This window comes from Pyrus communis, chromosome 9 (assembly GCF_041283825.1).
Source record: "Pyrus communis isolate YQ-2024b chromosome 9, ASM4128382v1, whole genome shotgun sequence".
Lineage (NCBI taxonomy): Eukaryota > Viridiplantae > Streptophyta > Magnoliopsida > Rosales > Rosaceae > Pyrus > Pyrus communis.
Genome location: NC_142573.1, coordinates 7,432,965 through 7,457,180, shown reverse-complemented (window position 1 = coordinate 7,457,180; position 24,216 = coordinate 7,432,965). Strand labels below are relative to the sequence as shown.

General features: G+C 36.8%; 2 protein-coding genes across 6 annotated transcripts in view; both read left to right on the top strand.

Moving 5' to 3' along the window:
• The window catches only part of LOC148694153 (receptor-like protein 7), a 61,223-nt gene that overhangs the window by 31,856 nt on the left and 5,151 nt on the right, over positions 1-24,216 (top strand). The gene's annotated exons all lie outside the window — the stretch shown is intronic.
• On the top strand, positions 845-5,954 carry LOC137741106 (receptor-like protein 7). 5 transcript variants are annotated; one of them, XM_088699688.1, is made up of 5 exons: positions 845-4,893; positions 5,042-5,147; positions 5,267-5,319; positions 5,442-5,514; positions 5,749-5,954. In XM_088699688.1, the coding sequence occupies exon 1, from the start codon at positions 928-930 to the stop codon at positions 3,892-3,894; it is 2,967 nt and encodes a 988-aa protein (XP_088555814.1). In that variant the 5' UTR covers positions 845-927; the 3' UTR covers positions 3,895-4,893; positions 5,042-5,147; positions 5,267-5,319; positions 5,442-5,514; positions 5,749-5,954. The 5 variants fall into 5 exon arrangements, with proteins under 5 accessions (XP_088555814.1, XP_088555813.1, XP_088555816.1 ...); XM_088699687.1 differs by having other exon boundaries at positions 845-5,147; XM_088699690.1 differs by lacking the exons at positions 5,267-5,319; positions 5,442-5,514.

The following is a 24,216-nucleotide window of genomic DNA, read 5'->3' as shown; positions in this document are numbered from 1 at the left end:
AACTATATTATACAATCAACTTTGAAGTGTTATCCATTGGTAAATTTTCAGTATTAATTCTATTGGGTTATCCATAAGAAATTAAGAATCCAAAATTGCATCAATTCTTAGTTCAAAGTACAAACCAACAGCCAGTGTGCTTATGTGGTCTAGACCCAAACCATACAGTACAAAATTGAAAACTCCATAAAAATGATCCCTCACTTATTTTATTTTATTTTTCAGAGGAACTACCCATTCGAGCTTCCGATCTACCACATTTGTGCAGTGTAACCCCTGCATATCTGGAGCTGGCCCGCAAAGAAGCCAGTGCTCTGCCGACGTAGTATGTGCACGAATTCTTCCTTGGTCAAATTCTTCATCTATTCCTTCATTAGAAAAAGGGATTAAAACCCAAACCCACCCCCCATTTGAAATAAATCAAAATTAGGTTAACCAAGAAACGTATGCATCATCCAACCTGTTTCAAATCATCCTCATAATCACTGAGGTTTTAACTAATATCATCCAACCTGTTTCATTCATTAGGAAAAAAAAAGATTAAAACCCAAATCCACGCCTATCTCCCTCTCCGTCTCTGCAGCCCATGCTTCCCGGCATTTAATAATTACCCTCAACTTTAGAATAGATAATGTTGAAAACTAAATTTTGTCAGCACGCAGGATGTATAATTTTGTCAGCACGCAGGATGTATAATTTTGAATACAGCAATTCTCAAAACTTAGATTTTACTGCAGAGGGAGACGACTTAACTTCAAGTCTTGGAGTGATTGAGATCGATCTATCATAGCCACTCATCACTCATCCACATTATTCTTTTGATTATTTTGAATGAGTTGAGTTGCGTCTATAAAAGGACGTTGATTTCTGCATCCGTAATTATGCGAAAGCCATAAACACTTCCATAATCAGAAAACATAAGTTGTCATGGGAATGGAATCGCGCCGATCGAAGTTCATTTCTGTACGTTGTTTTACTTTGCTATTAATCATTGCTAGTCAATTTTCTCTCTCTGTGCAGACGCAGACAATTTGTCACGACGATGAGCGCTCTGCCTTGTTGCAATTCAACGACAGCTTCACGATAGACGAGTCAGCTTCTACACTTCCTTTTGCTTATCCAAAGGTTGCATCTTGGACACTAGAAGGAGATGCTCAGAATCAGACAAGTGACTGTTGTTCGTGGGATGGTGTCGAGTGTGATGAGGTCTCTGGCCATGTTATTGGCCTTGACCTAAGAAGTAGCTGTCTCTATGGTTCTCTCAACTCCAGCAGCAGCCTCTTTCAACTTGTTCACTTGCAGAGTCTTGACCTCTCAGATAACAACTTCAATTTTTCCCAAATACCATCAAGATTGGGGCATGATCTTGCGAGCCTAACGTATCTCAACCTTTCAAAGTCTTTTTTTTCTGGCGAAATTCCATCAGAAATTTCAATGCTATCCAAGCTCTCAACCCTTGATCTGTCAACCAGTCAGAAGTTTCATGACGATAATAACATTTTGAAACTGACCAAAACCAACTTGATAAGCCTAGTTCAAAATATGACCAAGAACATCGAACAACTTCATCTTGATTTGGTAGACATATATTCCACTCTGCCTGATGGTTTGGTCAATGCATCTTCTCTCATATCCCTCAGACTCGCTCAATGTGGGTTGTATGGGGAATTCCCAGTTGGTGTTTTCCACCTACCAAGCTTACAAGTTCTTTATCTGTTTGAAAACTATGACCTAACCGGTTATTTTCCTAACTTTAACAAGACCAATTCCATCAAGAGATTGGATGTTTCGCTCACGAAATTCTATGGTCAATTGCCCTCTTCTCTCGGGAACCTTCATTCCTTAAATGAGCTACGACTCTCACAGTGTACCTTCTGTCCCTGTCTTCCATCCTCACTCAGAAACCTTACCCAACTCACTTACCTTGACATTTCCCAATTTTATGACTCTACAAAAAACTTTTGCACAAACCAATTAGCTTCTTGTCCCTGGTTTTGGGTTGGAAAGCTAACAAACCTTTTCTTCTTAGGCCTTGATGATGCTATAAGGGGAGAATTCCCAGATTTTCTGGCTAACCTGACCCAACTCTCGTATCTATCCATGGGGAGTAATGAAATGACTGGTCCAATCCCTTCTTGGCTCATGAACTTGTCCCAACTAAGCTATCTAGACCTCAGTCAGAACAAATTACAAGGAGAAATTCCTCAATCGTTCTTCCGATTACGAGATCTTCAATTCCTTGACCTTTCCGATAACAACTTGAGTGGATTGGTTGAAGTTGATCAACTTTCTAAGCTCAAATCTTTAAAGAAACTTTTCTTATCATATAACAAGTTATCTCTGAATTTCAAAACCAATATGAGCGCTGCCTTTCCTAAGCTTCAGAGTCTAAGGCTGGATTCGTGCAACTTGACCGAGTTTCCAGGATTTTTACATGATCAATACGAGTTGACCACCCTCTATCTTTCCAACAACAACATTCGGGGCCAAATACCGAAGTGGTTGTGGAATGCAACTAGAGAAACAATGTTGAATCTCAATCTTGAGAACAACTTTTTAACAGGGTTTGAGCAAGATCCAGGCACTTTCCCATGGCAGAATCTGCGGTACTTATTTCTCGACTTTAACAAGTTACAAGGATCACTGCCAATTCCGCCACAATCCATTAGAATTTATTATGTTGCAAACAATTGTTATAGTGGAGAAGTATCACCGTCATTCTGCAACTTGAATGATCTGCATACTCTTGATTTGTCCAACAATAACTTGAGCGGCAAGCTTCCGCAGTGTTTGGGGAACTCCAGTAATCTTGGAAAACTGAGTCTGAGGAACAATTCTTTTCACGGTGGTCTTCCTTCTTTATGTCCAACTGTAAATAGTAGTTTGGCATCAGTTGATTTAAGTTATAACCAGTTAGGGGGTAAGCTACCAAGATCAATTGCCAATTGCACTCAGTTGGTGTTTCTCAACATTGCAAACAATCACATCAGCGACATCTTCCCATCTTGGTTGGGGGCACTTCCAGTCTTATGGGCTCTCATTTTGCGGTCTAATGGATTTCATGGCGTCATTGGTAACCCTGCAACAACCCATGAGTTCCCCAAGCTCTGCATAATCGATTTGTCTAACAACGACTTTTCTGGTATATTGCCCTCAAACTACTTTGAGAACTGGAATTCCATGAAATTTGTTGGCAAAAGCAAGCACACGTACTTTGAGACCTTCTCCTCCATCGACTCACAAGGATTTGTAACCCACTTTAGAGATGCATTCCCGCTCACAATCTTTGGCAAAGGTGTTGAGTTGAAATATGAAGAGACCCCAAATCTTCTCAAACTGATAGATCTATCAGGTAATAAATTTGACGGAGAGATTCCAGCAGGTGTTATTGGGAATCTAAGAGGCCTTGTTTTGCTTAACCTTTCGAATAACGGTCTCACCGGTCAAATCCCCTCATCGTTGGGGAACTTGAATATGCTCGAGTCATTAGATCTCTCCCACAACCAGCTCTCAGGAAGGATCCCCAGTAATCTGGCGCAACTCACTTTCCTTGCATATTGGGATGTGTCTCATAATCTTCTTTGGGGGCCAATACCAGTTGGCAAACAATTTGACACATTCGAAAACGATTCATACGAAGGAAACTCGGGTTTGTGTGGAAAGCCTTTGTCAAGGAAATGTGAAGCGCCGCCACCACCATCAGCCGTGGAAGAAGATGAAGACTCTGGGTTCGAAATTGGACTAGACTGGTATGTGGTTCTGCCAGGAGTTGTCAGTGGTCTAATAGTTGGGGTGGTTGCTGGGAATACACTGGCAAACAAGAAGCGTGAATGGTTTGTCGAGAAATTCAGCAGGAGGCGGCAGCCAAGACGCACGAGGAGGAGGAGGGGATAAAGTGCTTTTTAGTCCTTGTAAATTTGATCTCCATGTTTAGTTGTTGTTTAAGTTGTTATGGGGTTGAGTCTGTTGCATTTTGTTATCCTTTATGTAGTGTGGTGTTGTTTTGTCTTGCTATATCCCAATTCATAGATGTAATACATGTTACCGCGGGTCTCCGAAATGACCCGTGCGTTTGTAATATATTCTTAGGCAAAATAATAAAACACGTGTTTGTGATATATAACACATGTATGATCAAAATTAGACATGTACAATTTTGGGTTTTTTGGGCCCAACGTGAGATTTGGTGTTGGTTTGTGCAGTGGCTGCCACAGCCCATTGAAGAGGTTCAAGGCCTCAAAGGCCGCATGCCCTTTTTGCCCTCTCTGCATTCCAAATCCAACGGATGGATTGAAAAAGGCATGGGTCTTTTGGTCATTCCGCGTTGGGGTGTCTGGGTTGATGGGATTGACTATCGAGGGAGTGGATGAGGATTTTTGGTTTGTTGCAGATGGTGAGGGTCCATTTCGTTTCTCTCTGAGCCGATGTGGGAGTGGATGAGTGTTTAGAAATGAGAGAGAGAGAGAGGGAGAGAGAGAGAGGGAGAGGGAGAGGGAGAGGTTAGGATGTTAGTGCCCCAATGTTTGATTCGGTGACTGGGAGGGTGACAGTGAGAGAGAGAATGGGTCGTCATGATTTCGGGGAGAGAAACAGAGAGGGAAGGGTGGGGATGGTGAACAGGGCCCGAGCATGGTCCTCCTGAGTCCAGGATTCTGATAAAAAATCAAATTTTTATTATTTCTTGCATTTATATCTGCTGGCATGTGGTGATTGAGAGGCCAAAGTTATTTTACAAATCTTTTTGTACTGTTTGGTTAGGTTAGGCAGCATGGTCTTGTGTTTTTTTTAATCGATTTGGGGATTTTCTAGCCTTGTATTTATTTGTTTGCTCTCTGTTCTTCAAATTATCAAGCACTCTCCCTTTGTTTCTCAGGAAAATGCTTCAATTTTCTGGTAATCTTCTCCCCTCTCTGTAAATTATGAATTTAATTGTCTTCTCTATATAAATCGATTCATACATAACACGCTGCATGTTTGAAATTCCAATAACCTCCTAAAGAGGATTTTTATGTTCATTTTAACTGCAATTCGTATAATTTAGGAGGATAGTTTGATATAGCAGTGGTCATGGGAGACTTCGTTTCGTTTATTAGATTAGCCAATCTCCCTGAAGAGGTGAAGAAGGAACTTGAAGATCCTCATAGTGGGTAAGGCAATTTAGTCCTGTCCTTATGTTCTGATTTCTCTTAAGCCACCAGAAAACATCAATTTGGCCGCTAGCCGCATGGATGTATTCCTTATCTTCTTCTTACCCGCCATGTATTAGGTACAGTTTTGGATGGAGTCGTGGAAAAGAGAAGCTGAAATCTCGAAAGCCTGGTATCACCTTGTATTCTTTTGTTTTATAGTTTGTTTTGTCAGAAACTCTAAGAACAACTTACGATTTGCTTAGTGAAATGACTGTTATTTTACTCCTTTTCGTTTGCGTTTTGTTTTTGCAGATACGTTGAAAGGCTAATTTTATGCAAATTCAATATTAGACAAGCGTACAACAGACGAATCTCTAATTCAAAGGTAAAATTGTATAGGAGCATCAATGTCATATGGCTCAGACCAATAATTGTTTGGCCAAACTGTTGTATTTGTCGGTTACTAATAATGAGCATTCCCTATAAGGTTGTATAAAGTTGGGCAGGCCAAATTTTCTTTAGCAGCATTAACCTATTTGAAAACTTAGATTTGCACAAACACAACATAATCTTTGCGAAAGCATGTATTTGACTGACATTATTTCCTATATATTAACAGATAAGCAATGCTCTAGCGGGTGCCGACATAAAAGACTTGATGAGGAAGCTATCAAAATTTATTTATGATGAAGAGAAAGCTCTTGAGATGAGGTTTTTTTGTTCCCTGTTTCATCTTTGTTTTAAGCAATGAGAAAGGTCAAGTTTATGATAGTTTCTAGATATGTAGATTGAGAAATTAATCATTAAACTAAGATTTTACACGCACTTCCAAGGCCATTGTGTGTGGGTTGTACTTTATCTTTAGTCTGTTGTTTGTTCAATCCCGTATATTTGGAGCAGATATTTGTATCCCGAGCCTTACCCAGAGGAGAATTTGGAGTTAATTCGTTCTCGGAATATTCGGTTACATCTTTTTGGTAAATTCACGTATGTGAGTTGTATTTGATCTTGATAATGGATGTATGTTTACGTGAGCGAACACATTCGCAAATTCGTGAATTTGGAGCAGATACTTTATTTGTAAGTGGGAGCATGAGCTCATCCCCCAAAGGGGGACACCAGTGTTGCCATAAAGTTTTTAGGATAATGCTTGTGTTCGCCTCGTTGGAGAACTTACTTGTCCCTCCACTTACGATTAATGTATCTCTACAGTATGAACATTATAATTGGAATCGTTCATTCTCTTTATCATAATCATATCTACAAAAAATTCAGAGATTCAGAGATTTTGTAGTCATCCATTCATGTAAAGCGAATCAACGGTTTTAGTAACAAGTAGCATCTTCATGATTAACTGTTTATTTGTTTTATGCATATGAATGGTTAAAAGATTTCCAAATTGAATAATTTTTTTGTGTGCATGATCTTTGATAATAAAGATAATAAACGGTTTCGATTATGATGTTTGTATGGTGAAGATACGTTAATAATAAGTGTTAATAATAAGTGAAGAGGCAAGTAGTTATTTTACATTTGGTTGAGGTGATATTCAGGTTACTTTAAAAAGTTGAAAGCAGATAGTATAATAAGGGCATAAGTCAAATAGATCAAGGTTTACTACCATTTGTATTAGAAGGGTGGTTAACCTTCCAGTTATATTTTCAGGTGAGGGAAGGAAGTAAGACAAATGAAAGAGAATGCATCAAACAAACAAAAAAATTTAAGGTGTGTATAACTTAATGTTTTCCAGTTATATTTTCTAAATCTAACTTTTATTTTAAGATATTCGATATTATCTACATTAAAGAGTGGGAGAGTGGGCTAAACCTCACATTTGGCTAGTCGATAATTTGAATCTGCAGTTGACGAAAATTGAACTTAAGACCTCTCACTTATAATTAAGAATAGTACTATTAGACCTTATTATTGACATATTCTAAACTTAACTTTGAAGTGTAAAAATATTTTCTCACCTTCTTCCTCAACTTCTCTCTTCATCTCTCATTTCTCATCTCTAACAAAATTCCCCAGATTTAAAATGATATAGTTATCAATAAATAAGCCCCGTGGTGGGAGTACGTTGCGTGTAGAGAAACCGACTGCCTAGAAGTAAGAATCTAACAAAGAGTGGGAAGTTGAAAGGATACGAACAACGAAGTAGAAGAGTTATGCTGGTATGGATTTTCATTTATGTTGCAGAACTATAGCGGATATACTCCCCACATAAATAAAATACTCCTCATATACACCGAGTTCAAATCCTTCTCTCCTCAATTTATATTACTTTAAAGTAAAATATCGCTTGTAGGAGAAACTACCGAATACATTTGATGTAATTTGGCTGTTAAGGTTTGAGTGGCATTAGCATATCAGATTGTGGTTCAAGCTTAAAATCTTCAATTTTCTTTCAATTCTTGACATTACATAATCGATCCAAGCAATATATATATTCTACCCAATCCAATCTCGAAATCTATGAATATCAATTTAAAGCCAATTTGGCAAGTGTGAGAGATATGAGGGATGCTGATGCATTGACCAAGATACACACACACACACACACGGGAAGAATGTGGCTATCCAACCAAGAATAAGTTGTTTTATTTTATGTTGGTCACTGAATTGCAACAAGGCGGAGCTCTCTCTGAAATGGAAAGTGTCTGCATAAATTAAAAACAATGAGTAGCATTGAGTAAAAGCAAGGTATTAATACAACTAATAGAAACAAAAGTTACACCCCGAGGATCCCGTCCTAGGGCCATGACTGTTTATTTCCTGATTATATTTGTTTTTCGCTCTCATGTAATGGAATGGTGGTGGTTGAAGTTTACTTTTTGTACATTGTTTTACTTTTTGTAAATTGTTTAATTTTTCGAGTGAAAAAAGATTTTCAAAGTAGGAAGGGCAATCCATCCATCTGCACCTCTTCGAATGTATACGAAGAAAGTTGAGGTTCTATTTTAAAATCAATTGATAATATAGGGAGTAGTTTAACTTCATATAATCTCTTGCATAGTTTGGTCATTTACCAATGTGGAACTTTGTCCTCACATTTTCACACGCCCCTCGCTGTTTATTTGATTTATACTGAATCCTAATTATATTTGTTTTTGCTCTCACTAGAAAAATGGCCCACGTGTTGCAGCGGGTTCTAATTACGTAATGCATTTTCAATTGGATTAATCTAGAAAATGCATTTTCAAAGTAGCTTTACAAATTGAATCTCTCAAATTCTCTGTTTCCATTACTGTTAAACTACTTTCCATTAGCTTTACAAATTTGTGAGATTCAGTAGTTCATTAGAATTTCTAGAGATTAAGTAGTTCATTAGAATTTCTCACAATTAAATAGTTCATTAGAATTTTCCACAATGAAAACTTCTCGTCGAAAATGAATGAAACACATTGAGGGTTTCACTTTCCTAAACCCTCATTGTGTTTCATTCGTTTTCATTCCCCCAATTAAACTGATAAACTAATTCACACAACCTGAGTTTCAAACCAACCTAAGCACAAATTCAAACCCGAGTTTCAAACCAAATTATATAATGTTAATCTAATTTTGATTAGCTTTACAAATTTGTGAGATTAAGTAGTTCATCAGAATTTCTCCCCAATTCTAATGAAAACTTCCTGTCGAAAATGAATGACTTCGACTTGAAAGTATAAAATGTTGATTGACCCAATCTTAGTATTAACCCCCAAATCAAATTCCTGTGTTTGTGTTTTATCTCTTTCCTTTATTCCAAATTGACATAATTCCAGATAAAAAGCCTCAAAGAATCTAAACCTTCCTTTAGATGAATTCTATGTGTGCATGTTCCCAATAAAACTGAATGTTTAACCATCTTTCTAATAAAACAAACTCCAATTGCTTGAGCATCTTCTGTCACATTCCGGCCCGAGGCAGATCACTTCCAGGGCCACGTCCTCACGGTTTTGTTTCTGGGAATTCACACGAGAACTTCCCGATGGGTCACCCATCCTGGGAATGCTCTCGCGCGCTACTCGCTCAACTTCGGAGTTCCCACGGAACCCGAAGCCAGTGTGTCACATCCTGCCCCAGGCGGGACCACTTCCCGGGCCTGACTCCATCGTAGCACGATATTGTCCGCTTTGGGCCCCGACCACGCCCTCACGGTTTTATTTTTGGGAACTCACGAGCAACTTCCCAGTGGATCACCCATCATGGGATTGCTCTAGCCCCCTTCTCGCTTAACTTCGGAGTTCCTACGAAACCCGAAGCCAGTGAGCTCCCAAAAGGCCTCGTGCTAGGTAGGGATGGGAATATACATATAAGGATCACTCCCCTGGGTGATGTGGGATGTCACACAGTGAGCTCCCAAAAGGCCTCGTGCTAGGTAGGGATGGGAATATACATATAAGGATCACTCTCCTAGGCGATGTGAGATGTCACAATCCACCCCCCTTAGGGGCTCGACGTCCTCGTCGACACACACGCGATCAGGGTTAGGCTCTGATACCAAATTGTCACATCCCGATCCGGGGCAGATCACTTCTCGAGCCCGCTCCACCACCGTAGCACAATATTGTCCGCTTTAGGCCCCGACCACGCCCTCACGGTTTTGTTTCTGGGAACTCACACGAGAACTTCCCGATGGGTCACCCATCCTGGGAATCCTCTCGCACGCTACTCGCTTAACTTCGGAGTTCCCACGGAACCCGAAGCCAGTGAGCTCCCAAAAGGCCTCGTGCTAGGTAGGGATGAGAATATACATATAAGGATCACTCTCCTGGGCGATGTGGGATGTCACATCTTCAATGAAAGGCAAACTTTATTTTTTCATTCCCCCAATTAAACCGATAAACTCACACAACCTGGGTTTTAAACCAACCTAAGCACAGATTCAACCATTACGCAAAAACAGCAAGCAATGCAAACCATTAAACACATGCAATTTATATATGTAATACCTACTTGCACATTATTATGAATGTCCATTGCATGGTTTAGTTCAAATCCTCCAACCTCATACACAACCCATAAGAGCCATTCGGAAACCAAAACAAACCCCCCTTGCAATTTAGCTCACTAATCCAATTGAATCAAAACAAATTCAATCAGGAAACAGAAAGTTAAGAACATCCCAAAAACCAAAAGAAACCCACTTGTAGTTTTAACTCACTAACCCATCGAATCAAAACGAATTCAGTTAGAGAAACAGTCCAAAATCATATATATATATATATATATATATATTATCTAAATGTAAACCAATTCTTAGCTAATTAACTGAGTATACCAAAGAATCAAATTAAATACAAATTCTTAAACTTTGGCATCCCAATAATCAAATAAGGAAAAACAACAATGTGTGTACTGCATGTGTGAGTGAATGTGCTGCATAAGTGTGTGAGTGTATATTGTATTGCCGAGGAAAACCAACAATATCTTCCAAGTGATAGAAAAAGGTATAAGCGTGAGTATATATTGTATGTGTTGTGTATGTATAAGTGCATGACAGTGTTTGTGTGACACTGCATATGTGTGTACTGTGTATGTATATAAAATGTGTGTGTAAGTGTAGGTAAGTGTGTGTACTCTGTGCGGATAAGTGTATGTGATGTGTGTGAGTGTATATTGTATCTGTATGCAGTGTGTATAAAAAGTTAACAGTAAGGTAAGGCATATACCAAATCATTTAGTTGGAATATACATAAAATTACAGTAGGGTAAGGCAACAATGTAATCAAGCTACGGAATATACATAAAATAATGACATCACCAAACTTTACTCCTCAACAATGTAATCAAGCTAACAGATTTTAAAATACTTATTCCTAAAGAGATGCAAAATTACAGTAGGGTAAGGCAAATACCAAATCACTTAGTCGGAATATACATAAACTTTACTCCTTATAAAAAGAGAGAAAAAAAGTATATATAAAGAATGAGGAACACAAACCTATCCAAACAATAAAGATTTTGTAATAGGTAATAGCTTGCAAAACACCAACAACTAATAGTTAGAAAAATAAAACATATATCAAGAAGATGAGACGAATTTGTAAGTAAAAAACTCCTCCTATAACAGCTATATTAAAGCATAAACATTCATGAAAACTCATAATTTATAGCTAAAAAGCACAAAGTATTTTTGCGGAAATATAAAGATCCCTTTTGTGCCCCAAACTGTCCTCTCTTAGCCTTCCTCCATCTTTACGTGTGAATTTTTTTTTTTTGTGATGTTGGAATTTTGATCTATGGAGTTTAAGGCTCTGAAATATAGTATGATTTCAGAGCATTTGATAATTTAGTTGTAAGCAGGAAAGTTAATAACTATGGTGGGCATATGAGAGAGAGAGAGAGAGAGAGAGAGAGAGTAAAAGCTCGTGAGGTTGTAGGTGGAGCCAATGTATCCCATATAACCACATTAAACGTGGATGCGAATGCAAATTTCCGAGGCAATGTTTAAGAAACTTAGAAGATAGATTATTATCCATTAATTGATTGATGCACACACAATAACAAATGGTTGGATTATGACTCTTTTCAAGCAAGCAAAGAGATAAAAAATAACAATCATTCAGGAAAAAAAATGAGCAAGAAGACAGATTCAGCGAAAAACCAACATCAACTTTTTGCAACCAAACAGAGGAATCCCAACAAAAAACAATGGTCCTTGACGTAAGAAAATGAACTCACCGGCCCAACAGAAGCCTCCAGCACTAATCCTGAAACACCTTTACTTCTTAAACCTTCAATCACTACCTTTGCATGTTCGATTGCTCTGTAAAAATTAGAGAGAATAAGAGTTTGTGTTCGAACACAGTATCAGGAGAATTGAAAAAACAGACTCTGTAAACCTCACAAACGGGGTGAGATCCTCTCCAGATCATTCTCTCAGGATCCGTTGGACCAAGCCAATCAAACTTGATATTGGGGTTAGGAACAAAATATTTTTTTAACTTTCCATTTGATTCTTTGCAGCAGCAGCCATGGAAAGGCCATATGCATCTGCATCCATGGCTACTTCTTAGACATCTGCATGGCTCAAGTATTTTTCGAATTCTTGCTGACCACAATTACAATTTCGAATATGAAGCTGTATGAAATAAATAGAGTTTGTAAACACAAAAGATTTGAAAAGGACTTGATGAGGCAGGCATGGGTTTCAAATCTCAGTCTCTCTCTCTCTCTCTCCACCCTTCAGCGTCCTCCTCTCTGGCAAGTGATTGGGTTGATAATTAATCTTGGGCTTAATCAAAGGAAGCCCAATTGTGCAAATCCTTTGTTTTGGGCTAGTGGCTGCTTTGGTGAAGGCGCCGGCCCACATAATATTAAAATGATGTTTCAGGGCGGCTAATAGGCAGCAACCCTACACCTAGGCTGACCAAAGGTATGGGGCAGTAGGACTCAGATCCTCTCCGGATCATGAGGATCTTCCTAACCGATTAATATCAACCGTTGATACAAATCCAACGGTCAAATTATTTTCACCTCTTTCTCTCTCCTTCCCTCCACTCTTTTCTTTCTCCCTCACTTGGAAGCACCCACCACCACCACACCTGCATCTTCTCAATCTTCTTCAGCCCCCGCCCTCTCCAATTAAATTCCTTGTTAGCTTTTGTATTTCTTATCTCTGAATTTTAATTTTTGCAGTATGTTCAATGATATTTTTGTAGGTCCTTTGAATTCAACAGGAAGAGGAAGAATTTGCAGCAGGGGAGGTTGGGGCAGGAGACAGCCGGAAAGGGTTGCTGGGTTGTGAGACCACTAAGTTCAATGATTCAAGAGCTGTCAAGTTCCCAAGAGATAAGGTTATGAGACCACTAAGAGTGTTGTTGGAGAGGTTCAGCAAATGAAGGCCTCTTAATTTCCCAATGATACCTGTTGGGATCTCTCCTTCAAGTCTATTGCTTGATAGATGTTACAACCCGTCTATAATTTTATTGTATTTTATTTTTTTGAAAAATGTTAAATGATCAAAATGCTCTTAGATGGTATGTGTTAATTTTCATTTATTTAGTATTCAGGACACGTATGAGATATTAATTAGTATATTACTCGTCATTACAAACGATTGAGTACATGGTAGCGAAAATTAGAACTTGGAACCAGAAAGATTTTAAAAAACAAGTATCAATCATTTTATTAAAAGTGGAGGAAAAAGATAATATCACTGGATATAAAATATTAATGATAGAATAAAATAATAATAAAATAAGAAAGAGAGGAAGGGTGGAGAACCATCGAGAAAAGAAAGAAGGGAAAATGGAAGGGGAGAGGCCATTTTCTTCTTCTTCCTCCTTTGCTCACTTCACCCCTTGCAAACTATTTTCAACATAACTTCCTCATACGATAATGAAATCACACGAGGCCGGAAGCTGTACTTTCGTAGCACAGCCGTCTTCAATCTGATACCATACCCACCCTTTGAAAACGGGTGTACAAAGAAAACGAGGCCCAAACATATGGACGTTTTCCGGCGACTTTCCTCCGATTTCGGCCGACCCCGCTGGAACCTGGCCTCGACCCAAGTGAAAATAATGATTCTTTCCCCGTGGGCTCTCCTATAGCGTAAGTTTTTCCCAAGGTATTAACTTTCAGTTCTGGGATCAGTTCTTGAATTTGAATTTGAATTTGGTATTCTGTATGAATATTTGAGATGATACTCGTTGCATAGTTTAGGAGTTGAATCGAACTGGGCAATAAGGATTGGTTGCATATTTAGGGAAGAACCTTGAAATCCTAACCTTAACTTGGTTCTCTTTAGAAATGTAAGAGTTGCGTTTGTTTTATAAGTATTAATGTTATTCCAGAATGGAGGCCAGATATATTTGAATATTTTGTGTGCCATATTTGTCCTACCCCTGAAGAACATTGCTGAATTTGTATGTGTTGTAGCCTAGGTTTGTGTAGATAATTAGAGTTCTAAAACTACTGAGTTGTTCTATATTTTTCCATGGCATTGTCAGATGCTGATGCTAAATACTTGATTGGACAATGCTATTACTAGAGCAGTATATGACTCTTGGTTTTGGTCTTTGATTTATTGGTGGTTCTTTATTTCGTTCTTTCAGCGGATGAAGAGCTTAAGACCGCTAGGAATTTATATTTTATTTTGAGGCACTTGGATAAACAGTTTGGTTTTCTATGTTAATTATTCGAATGCTATCGTTTAGGGATTGCATGTTATTCTATGGCCTGAGAACTAGTTCCTTGATATCAAACATTATACCTATTCTCTAGTTGAATATGACTATGTTCTGAATTCAAGACCAATTTAATATGGCGGGTCAGGTTCTTGTGGTTTGTTTGGCATGCTTATTTGATTAACTAATGCAAATAAATGTTATCAAATTTAGTGAAGTTATAAATATACTGGATTCTATGTGAGGTGGTTGTTTTCAAACTATTATGTGCTAAATACATAACTACTTATACAGAGAAAATGTAGGCAGCTAGTTTTATGTGCCTATATATCAAATTATACGTATCTTCCACTCAATTTCATTATATACTCCAATTGGATTAGTTCTAACAAACCATTTTATTTGCTATAACTAGTCCAGCTAGTTATTATTAGATTATAGTTATATTGTTGCTTTTATATGTACTATTGGGTTTGTATTTTGGTATACAATTTGAAAGGGGTATGCTTATAGTAGTTGATTACAATTTATCTGAAGTATATTGGTTAGTAATGTCATGGCTGGTATAGATATCAATGGTCGACAGATCCAATGTGGTGTGATTACTATTCGATTAAGTTCTTCACCTTTACACGTATCATGTTGTTTGCTTAAATGGTAGAATGATGTCCCATTAAACATAAATATCTATACGCATGCCTATACTGAAACCAAAATCAAGTTGATGATTCACGTTCTGAAGCTATATGTATATATGTCTCATTTGCCTAGACAAGCTATACAAAGAAAACATACAGTTTTTAATAGTTATTCTGATTACATGTATGTAGTAATGTCTTGCAGTAGTCATAGGAGTTTATTGAACTGGTGAACTACGAATGGCTTGGTCCCTTCTTAGGGTACGTAGGTAGTCTAACGCTAAAGTTAGATGCAGCCATAAAATAAAAGAAAATGACTGCATGGTTAAATCATTGATTGTGTTGTGGTCTTGTCTCAGAGGCGAGACGTGATAGATAAATAGGAATGTGGTGATGTCATGTGTCGATCTTAGACGTATGTCGGGATCAGGGTGTGATAATAGATCTATAAGTCTCAGAAGATAAGGGGTCTTCAAATATTTCAACTCAACCCCCTTGGCAAGAATTGTGATCTTGTATTGATAGATATAAGTGGCATTAGTTGCGTTGGTCGAAGAGACTTGAAAATAAGTTTGATTGGTTTCATTAACAAATTTCATGAAATTCCAGTTCTCCAAGTAGTTAGAAGGCAACATACCGGAAAAAGCATTGTGAGATAGATCAATGATGCACAAGTTTGGGAACTCATGGTTAGTTGCAAGCTTCCCAATTATTCCATGAAATTCATTATGACCCAAAATGAGAGCCTTTAACGCTGGTAATTCCTCCAACTGAGTGCAACGGGCCAAAAATCTACCATCCTCAAACTATTTTTATTTGGACATAGTTGAGGAATATCTCCGTCAAAAGAATTGTTCGGCAAGTTGAGTACTTTCAAAGAACTGGAGTTCCCCAAACACTGTGGAAGCATACCACTTAGGTGGCTGTTAGCCAAATCAAGAACTTGTAGATTCATGCTGCAGAATAGTGGTGAGATCTCTCCATTATAATCATTGTTTGCAACATCATAAGTCATGATTGATTGGGGTGGAATTGGCAGTGAACCTTGTAACAAGTTGGACGTCATTTCAAAAAACAACATATGTTTCCATGGAAGAATGAGTGGATTCTGGTCAAATGACTCGATGCCCGTTAAGAAGTTATTCGATAGACCCAAATTCAACATTCTCTAGATGCAATCCAGAACCATTTTGGTATTTGGCCATAAATATTGTTGTCAGAAAGGTGAAGATTGTACAACTCGTCCTGGTTTTAGAAAAACTCAGTAAACTTTGTTAAGTTGCATGAATCCAACCACAGAAGTTGAAACCTTGGAAGAGTAGCATTCAAATTGGGTTTAAGTTGCAGAGAAAATTAGTTGAACGATAACCGAAGTGCCTTTAAACTTTTGAGGTTGGAAGGCTGATCAAATTCAACTAATCCTCTCAACTTATTAAGGGAAAGGTCCATATCAGTTAATTGGGTCAAATTCCTTGTAACCCAAGATGGGATTTAACCAGTTTGTTCATTAGAACCCAAGTCTAGTTCTGTAAGTGGAGACAAGTTAGCAAGAAAACATGGGAATTTTCCCGTTAAGTTGGTATGCGCAAGGCCCAAATGATCAAGTTTGGTTAGCTTTCCAACCCAAGACCTGGAATAATCAGATGCTAACGATTGGTCTGTCTTTGTGAAAATGTCTTTTCCAGGCCAATACAAGCGACCATAAAATGAAGAAAGTTGTAAAAAAAAAAAAAAAAAAATGAAAATGTCTTTGTGAACTCATGTTCCACTAATACTTTTCCACTAATTCATATTGCTAAAATGCTAATCTATCTACCTTTGGTAAAGTCTTGAACCAAATTATACGCCCTTGACTATAACGACAAACACTAATCCCTTGAGAGTGTTAGTCCTACTGATTAATTAAGTCTTATAGTCTTGAATCATATTTTCTCGATGAATGATGAAATTTTGAAAAATGACAACTTTTTTCGTCATCGTGGGGAAGTTTTTGAATCCATACAAGGGAAAAATAATTGAGTAGCATCGAGTAACAGCAAAATTAAACAATATACAAAAAGTAAATTTTGACCACTGCCACTCCATTACAATGTCAATTTTGTTTTATGTTTAAAGGGAAGTCTATGGCTCTCACATAAGAGAAATGCTAAGGGAAGTCGATGGCTCTTCATGAACTGTCTGCCACCTTATATTTTTAGCATAATGTTTTATAATGTTGGCACGGGAATTGATTAAACTGTGAGGTGACAGAGAGTTTATTAAAAGTCCCATTTTTTAGAGAGTCTCCTTAGTATTTCCCTCCCATAATTGTGGAGAATCAACGTCATTTATGTTAGTCGAACTTAAAATATTTTACAAGTGAAGAAAGATTTTTAAAGTAAGAAAGGCAATCTATCGATCTGTGCCCCTTGGAAGGGATGTATAAACCATTTGGATCTTATTAACCAAATAGGTGATCTATATTGAACAAAATTTGTTGAAAGTATATTTGATTTCCCCTCATCTTCCATCTCCCTTCTAGTCGTATGCATAATGCATGGACTCTTCCATTAATTTCTTTGGTGTTTATCAAGCTGAACTCATGTTCCACTCGTACTGTTCCATTAATTCATATTGCTAAAATGCTAATCCATCTACCTTTGGTTTCTCCCACTTTTCAGGCTTAAAGTCTTTGTTGGAACCAAATTACACACCTTTGACTGTCACCACAAACATTCTCCTCAATTATGTGATTCAATCAGTTGTTTATTAAATATTGTTTTCTTTATTCTTAATATAAATTCAATAGAGACCGATTTTATTATGTGGATTCAGCTGCTTTAATTGATTTATGAGGGGTTTCTTCTAGCATGATCTAAGATTATTCATTTACTTCAAATATTTGACTTTTCTTTAGTCAATTTACGAATATAAATACATTTAAAACGTGTAAGTCACGCGTAGCATACCGTGATTCAGAAAAATGCCTTATGCACGCGCTCATGCGCGTGCATGAAGGCTAGTGAATCATAAACTAAACACAATAGTTTGGTTGTAGTTGAACGTGCGTGGGTGCTTGGTGAATCAAAAAACTTCATGGATCCGGGATACCCAACAGTCAACACGCATACAATATAAGTTAGAAATGAAGACTGTCGTATCATTTAGCTATACCAAAAGATTTTTTGGCATCCGGAGGATTATTCTTCCATAGAAATTTCAAAAGATGAGAAAGTTGAACTAATCAAATTTCAACAAGTTTGAAAAATCAACTATTTATATACATGAGTATCCTGATTGATGTGTTATGTTTATTTGAAGAACGGTCTTCAAGTTATGGAGTGAGACATTCATTTAAAATTAACAAAACAATGTAATAATTAGAAAAAGGGTTGTCTAGACTCTAAATGGTGGGGTACTCATTGACACATGACCTAAAATAAAGGAAAAATCATACCGTTTACTTTTTAAGTCAACAAAAGTGACAAGTTCCAAGTTGGAATAATGCAATTTTCATCTTAGGAGGTTGTAATGCTGGTTATAAAAAAGGTATTTCGCACGCATATAATAATGTGAATAAATTAGTTGTCAAATGATTATTTTTTTTTTTTTTGAACAAATGATATTATCTACACTAATAGGGAGGGGGTGGGCTTAGCCTCACAATGGGCTAGCAATAATGTCATTCAATCAGTTGTTTATTTATTTATTTTTTTGAACAAACGATATTATCTACACTAAGAGGGAGGGGGTGGGCTTAGCGTCACAATGGGCTAGCAATAATGTAATTCAATCAATTGTTTATTAAATATTATTTTCTCTATTCTTAATATAAATTCAATAGAGACTGATTTTTATTACATGGATTCAGCTGCTTTAATTGATTTATGAGGGGTTCCTTCTAGCATGACCTAAGATTATTCATTTACTTCAAATATTTGACTTTTCTTTTGTCAATTTACGCATATAAATACATTTAAAACATGTAAGTCATGCGTAGCATGCCGTGATTCAAAAAATGCATTATGCACGCTAGTGAGCATGTGCATGAAGGCTAGTGTATGGAAATTGAACACGTATAATGTAACTTTTTTTTTTCTTCCAAACTTTATAAATGGCTTGGTGTCTGTAAAATGTTAGACGCAAAGTAGGGACGTTTGTATCATATCTCAAAATTAAAATTTTGTTGGCATAATCTACATTTTGTTTGTGCAACCAAAAATAAGTACTGAAAATGGACAGAAAACAATTTGTAAGACTCGAATGCATGTTAAGCATGACTAGAATATTTCTGGTGATAATCGATTGATGACTGATCGAATGAAAATACTTACGCCGACAGAACTTAGCGTGATAAACACAGAATTAAACCTACTAGCTAGCTCGACTGTTTCATCCATAGAATCGACTTGACTCTATGGATAAGTGCTCTGCCTTGTTGCAATCCAAGGAATGGTTTTGCGATTAACAAGTCTGCTCCTGCATATTCTTTTGTTTATCCAATGGCGGCATCTTGGACGTAAGAAGGAGAAGGGACGAGTAATTGTTGTCCATCAAAGGAGTACGTAATTTCGGGTTTCGATGGGGCTTTAGCCCTTTGTTACTGTGGCCGGAGAAACTCTAGATTTTTGGATGCTATTGATGTAACCCTAGTGTTGGTCCTTTGTATTATTGAATTATGAATGCAATTTCTATATTTTCTTAATGTCACTTTCAGTATTTATCTTGACAAGAACATGAATGGTAATTACTAATTGGCGATGCCTTATCATGTGGGACAAGACAAATTTGGCCTTAATAGCTTGACTTCAACTGAGAACAATTGGCGGATACGCGACGCCAACAAGTAACAACAACTAGAGATGTTTACTTGTCGGCTAACTAATGGTAAACTCTTGTAGACTAGTTAATGGCAGACTCTTGTAGGCTAGCTAGAGATGTTTACTTGCAAACGACTCGTATGACTTTTAAGTTTTCAAGTGATCGAGATCGGCATTTTATTGGCTTCATCGTCTCCTTATTTGGTTTTCTTTTTCATTTCTTTTTTGTCACCACTTAATGACTCATCACCCATCCCCATATTTTTCTGGGTTTGTTTTGTGAAGAATAATATTTGTGTTCTCTTTTTTGAGATGAGATTGTTTTCCCACTTACAAATAGATAATATTATAATTGGAATCTTTCAATTTCTTAATCTTCATTTACGAAACATCTCCACAAAAAGTCTTCAAATGAAGATTAAGAAATTGAACGATTCTGATTATGAAATTTCTGCAGTAAAAGAAACTTTATTTGTAAGTGGGAGAATGAGCTATCTCTCAAGTAGGGGACATAAGTGTTGCCATAAAGTTTTTTGTGATGGAAATATTGGCGATTCGGATGCTACTTCTCCTACAACAAATCACATAAAATTAATATTTGTATATCACAATTTTATCACCACAATTTATTAAATATAATAAACCAAATATGATAAAATACTTATCTCTTGTAGGTAGAGAACTCTCTTCATCGATCACTAATTAGAACAAGATTTTAGGTTGAGGCATGTAAATTCACTGTCCTTAAGAGTTGATTTTGCCCATCTAAGACAATGTCTTGGTGTAACAGGTTGTACTGCCCTACCCTCCATCATACAACAATCTATGATCCTTGTAAACATACACACGTAATACTTGGATCGAGTCAACAACTCGAAGGATATCACTTTGAAGAGTGATGATTCAATAATGGATAAAGGGATGGCTTCAGCGGTGATTTTTTTTTTTTTTTTTTTTTGGGGGGGGGGGTGGGGGATGGGAAAGGAATAGATGAGAATATATTTATTTGAAAACCAAATGGTCTAAAACGTTAAGACTATATAATTACCCAATTAATGGGTTAATCAAGATGGCACTTCACAATTTATAACTCCCTCATTTAACTCTCAATCATAATATGAATGAAATGAGTTGGCTAGCTAGAAATAAGACTATAAGTGATGAAACGACCATGCAATAATATCAAATAAAAAACAATAATATGGCATAGTGAATGGGAGGAAAAGAAAGGGTTGCAATGAATTTGTATTTTGAAATACTCAACAAAATTCCAACATTTTGGATAATATTTGTGTTCGACCCATGGAAGAACTTACTTGTCCCTTATTTACGATTAACGTATTTTCACATCTTCACCGTACGAACATCATAATCGGAACCTTTCATTCTCTTTATCATAATCATATATGCAACAAGTCCTTCAATTCAGAGATCTTTTAATCATTCATTCATGGCAAACCAATTAACGATTTTGGTAACAAATAACATCCTCATAATGAACTATTTATTATTTATTTTATGCATATGAATAGTCCAAAGATCTTCAAATTGAATGATGTTTTGTATGTATGATTTTTAGATGATAATAAAGAGAATAAACGGTGTCGGATTATGATGTTTGTAAAGTGAAGATACGGGGGTAGGAATGAAGGAGGCGGGAAGCTACCGCTTCTGGAATGCAAGCTTATCCTTGACTTTTTTTTGGAGAAGATAAGGTCATACCAAGGTAAATTCTTTCTATAAGCCCTTATCAGACAACCAGAAATCAGACAATGACAGATTGTCCTGTGATAGATTGATTGACGCCATTTGTTAGAACAACTTCCATTGAGTCTCTGCACCTATCCTTTTTTATAACCCCAAAAGTCATTGTCTCCTGGTTCGTTCTTCCTGTGGATTCTCACAAGTAGGTTTCTTTATGACAAAACACAAGCATTTCCAACTTTTATTATAATCAGAAACTAAAATTTTCATTAAATTTAAGATATGTACAAGGAAGGTGTGGCTCGATCTAAGCAGGGTCTATTTCTATTACAAAGGAAATATCTAGTAGACTTGTAAAATAAAAACTAAAATCCTCGATTGCAAGCCGGCAAATGTTACAATTCTGTAGATTAATAAACATAAAGGAGAATATCCCGATCACGTTCCAACAAACAAAGAGCGGTACTATAAGTTGGAGGGTAGTTAATTTACTTTGTCACGCACATGACCTGACATTGCACATGAGATGTGAGTGTGATGAGCATGTTGAGCATGCTCCTAGTGAAGATCAGATAAATGTCCTAATTTGAATTCTTCGACACTTGGAGGCAACTCCAAATGCAAGGGTTTATGTTCACGAAACATAATCATTTTCTTGTGGAGGGACACACCGATGCATATTGAGCACGAAATATTATAGAAAGAAGGTCCACATACAGTTATTTAACATTTTGTTGAGATGATAATTGTTGATAAAGAGTCTCACATTGATGGAAGGAAGGACCTTGCTTAAGTTTATAAGAGGTTGAGCAACTCTCCATATTGCCAATTGGTTTTATGGTGGAACTCCAACTTTCTTCATGGTATTAAAGCAAGTTGAACGATTTTTAATAAATTTAGGGGCTTATTTTACCAAAATAATAATCCACGGACTTAATTTTTCACTAAAGTGATAGTTCACTAAATCGGCACTTCACCCTAAGCAAAATAATATAACATGTGTTTGTAATATATAACACATGTACATATGTGAGCACTACATGTATGATTGAAATTAGACATGTATAATGTAACTTTTTTTTTCTTCCGAACTTTATAGATGGCTTAGTGTCTGTAAAAATATTACAGACAAATTATGGACGTTTGTATCATATCTCAAAATTAAAATTTGTTTACTCAGATAGATGTTAGCGTGATAAACATGGAATTAAACCCACTAGCTAACTCAACCGATTCAATTATACAGATGTACAATAATGGACTTGACTCTATTGATGAGTGCTCTGCGATGTTGCAATCCAAGGAATGGTTTGCGATTAACAAGTCTACTTCTCTAGATCCTTTTGCTTATCCAAGTGAGAATCTGAAGGTAAAAGAGTCCCATATTGGTGAAAGAGAAACCTTGCAAGGGCTATAAGAGGTTGGGCTACTCCCTATATTGCCAATTGGTTTTATGATGGAACCTCAACTTTCTTCATGGTATCAGAGCAGGTTGGCTCAATAGCCACATGTGCTTCACATCACTCAATTCTTGTTGGTCACGTGTTTGGCTTGAATATTTGCCACACGTGAAGGGGCGTACGAGAATGTGAAGATAAAAGAGTTCCGCATTGATGAAAGAAAACCTTGCAAGAGCTTAAAAAAATTGAACCACTCCTCATATTGTCAATTAGTTTTATCATATGGTGGAACCTTAACTTTCTTCAATCCAAAAATTGCGTCTTGGATGCAAGAAGGAGATGGGACGAGTAATTGTTGTTCATCAAAGGAGTACGTAATTTCGGGTTTCAATGCTATTGATGCAACCCTTGTGTTGCCCATTTGTTACTATGGCCGGAGGAACTCAAGATTTTTAAGATGCTATTGATGTAACCCTTGCGTTGGTCTTTTGTATTACTGAATTATAAATGTAATTTCCATTTTTTCTTAATGTCATTTTTAGTATTTATCATGACAATAACATGAGCGGTAATTACTAATTAGCAATGCCTTATCATGTGGGACAAGGCAAATTTGGCCTTAATAGCTTGACTTCAACTGCGACAATTGCCTGATACCCAATGCCAATAACTAGCAACAACATTAATGGTAGACTTGTAGGTTAGCTAGAGATGTTTACCTGCAAACGACTCATATGACTTCCAAGTCTTCGAATGATCGAGATCGGCATTTTATTGACTTCATCGTCTCCTTGTTTGGTTTTCTTTTTCATTTCTTTTTTGTCACCACTCAATGACTCATCACTCATCCCCATATTTTTTTTACATATGTTTTGTGAAGAATAATACTTGTGCTTGCTTTTTGGAATGATCTTATTTCTTCACTTACAAATAGTGAATTTTTACGGTATAAATTTTATAAATGGAACATTTCAAAATTTTAATCTTTATTTTAAAATCATCTCCACAAGAAAATTATTTGAATTAGAGGTCGTTTAGATCCAAATGTATCAAACAAATTAACGGTATAAGTACCAACTAACATATTTATGATAAAATGTTGATTTATTTGTTATATTTAGATGAATAGACAATATCTAATTCGAATGATATTATAGGGATGATTTTCAAATGAAGATTAAGAAATTGAACGATTTTGATTATGAAATTTCTACGGTTAAGATGCTTTATTTGTAGGGGTGTGATATCCACACACCCCATTTTACTTCTCACACACCTTTTTAATTTTCGACCGTCGGATCGGATGAATTGAAGAAGATCAACGGATATAAATTATCAAGGGTGTATGAGAAGTAAAATAGGCTGTGTGAATAGCACACCCCTATTTGTAAGTGGGAGAATGAGCTCATCTCCCAAGGAGTACAAGTATT

Bases quoted from the DNA above. Each gene is read 5' to 3' on its own strand.
- LOC137741106 (XM_088699691.1), top strand. From the start codon at position 928: ATGGGAATGGAATCGCGCCGATCGAAGTTCATTTCTGTACGTTGTTTT.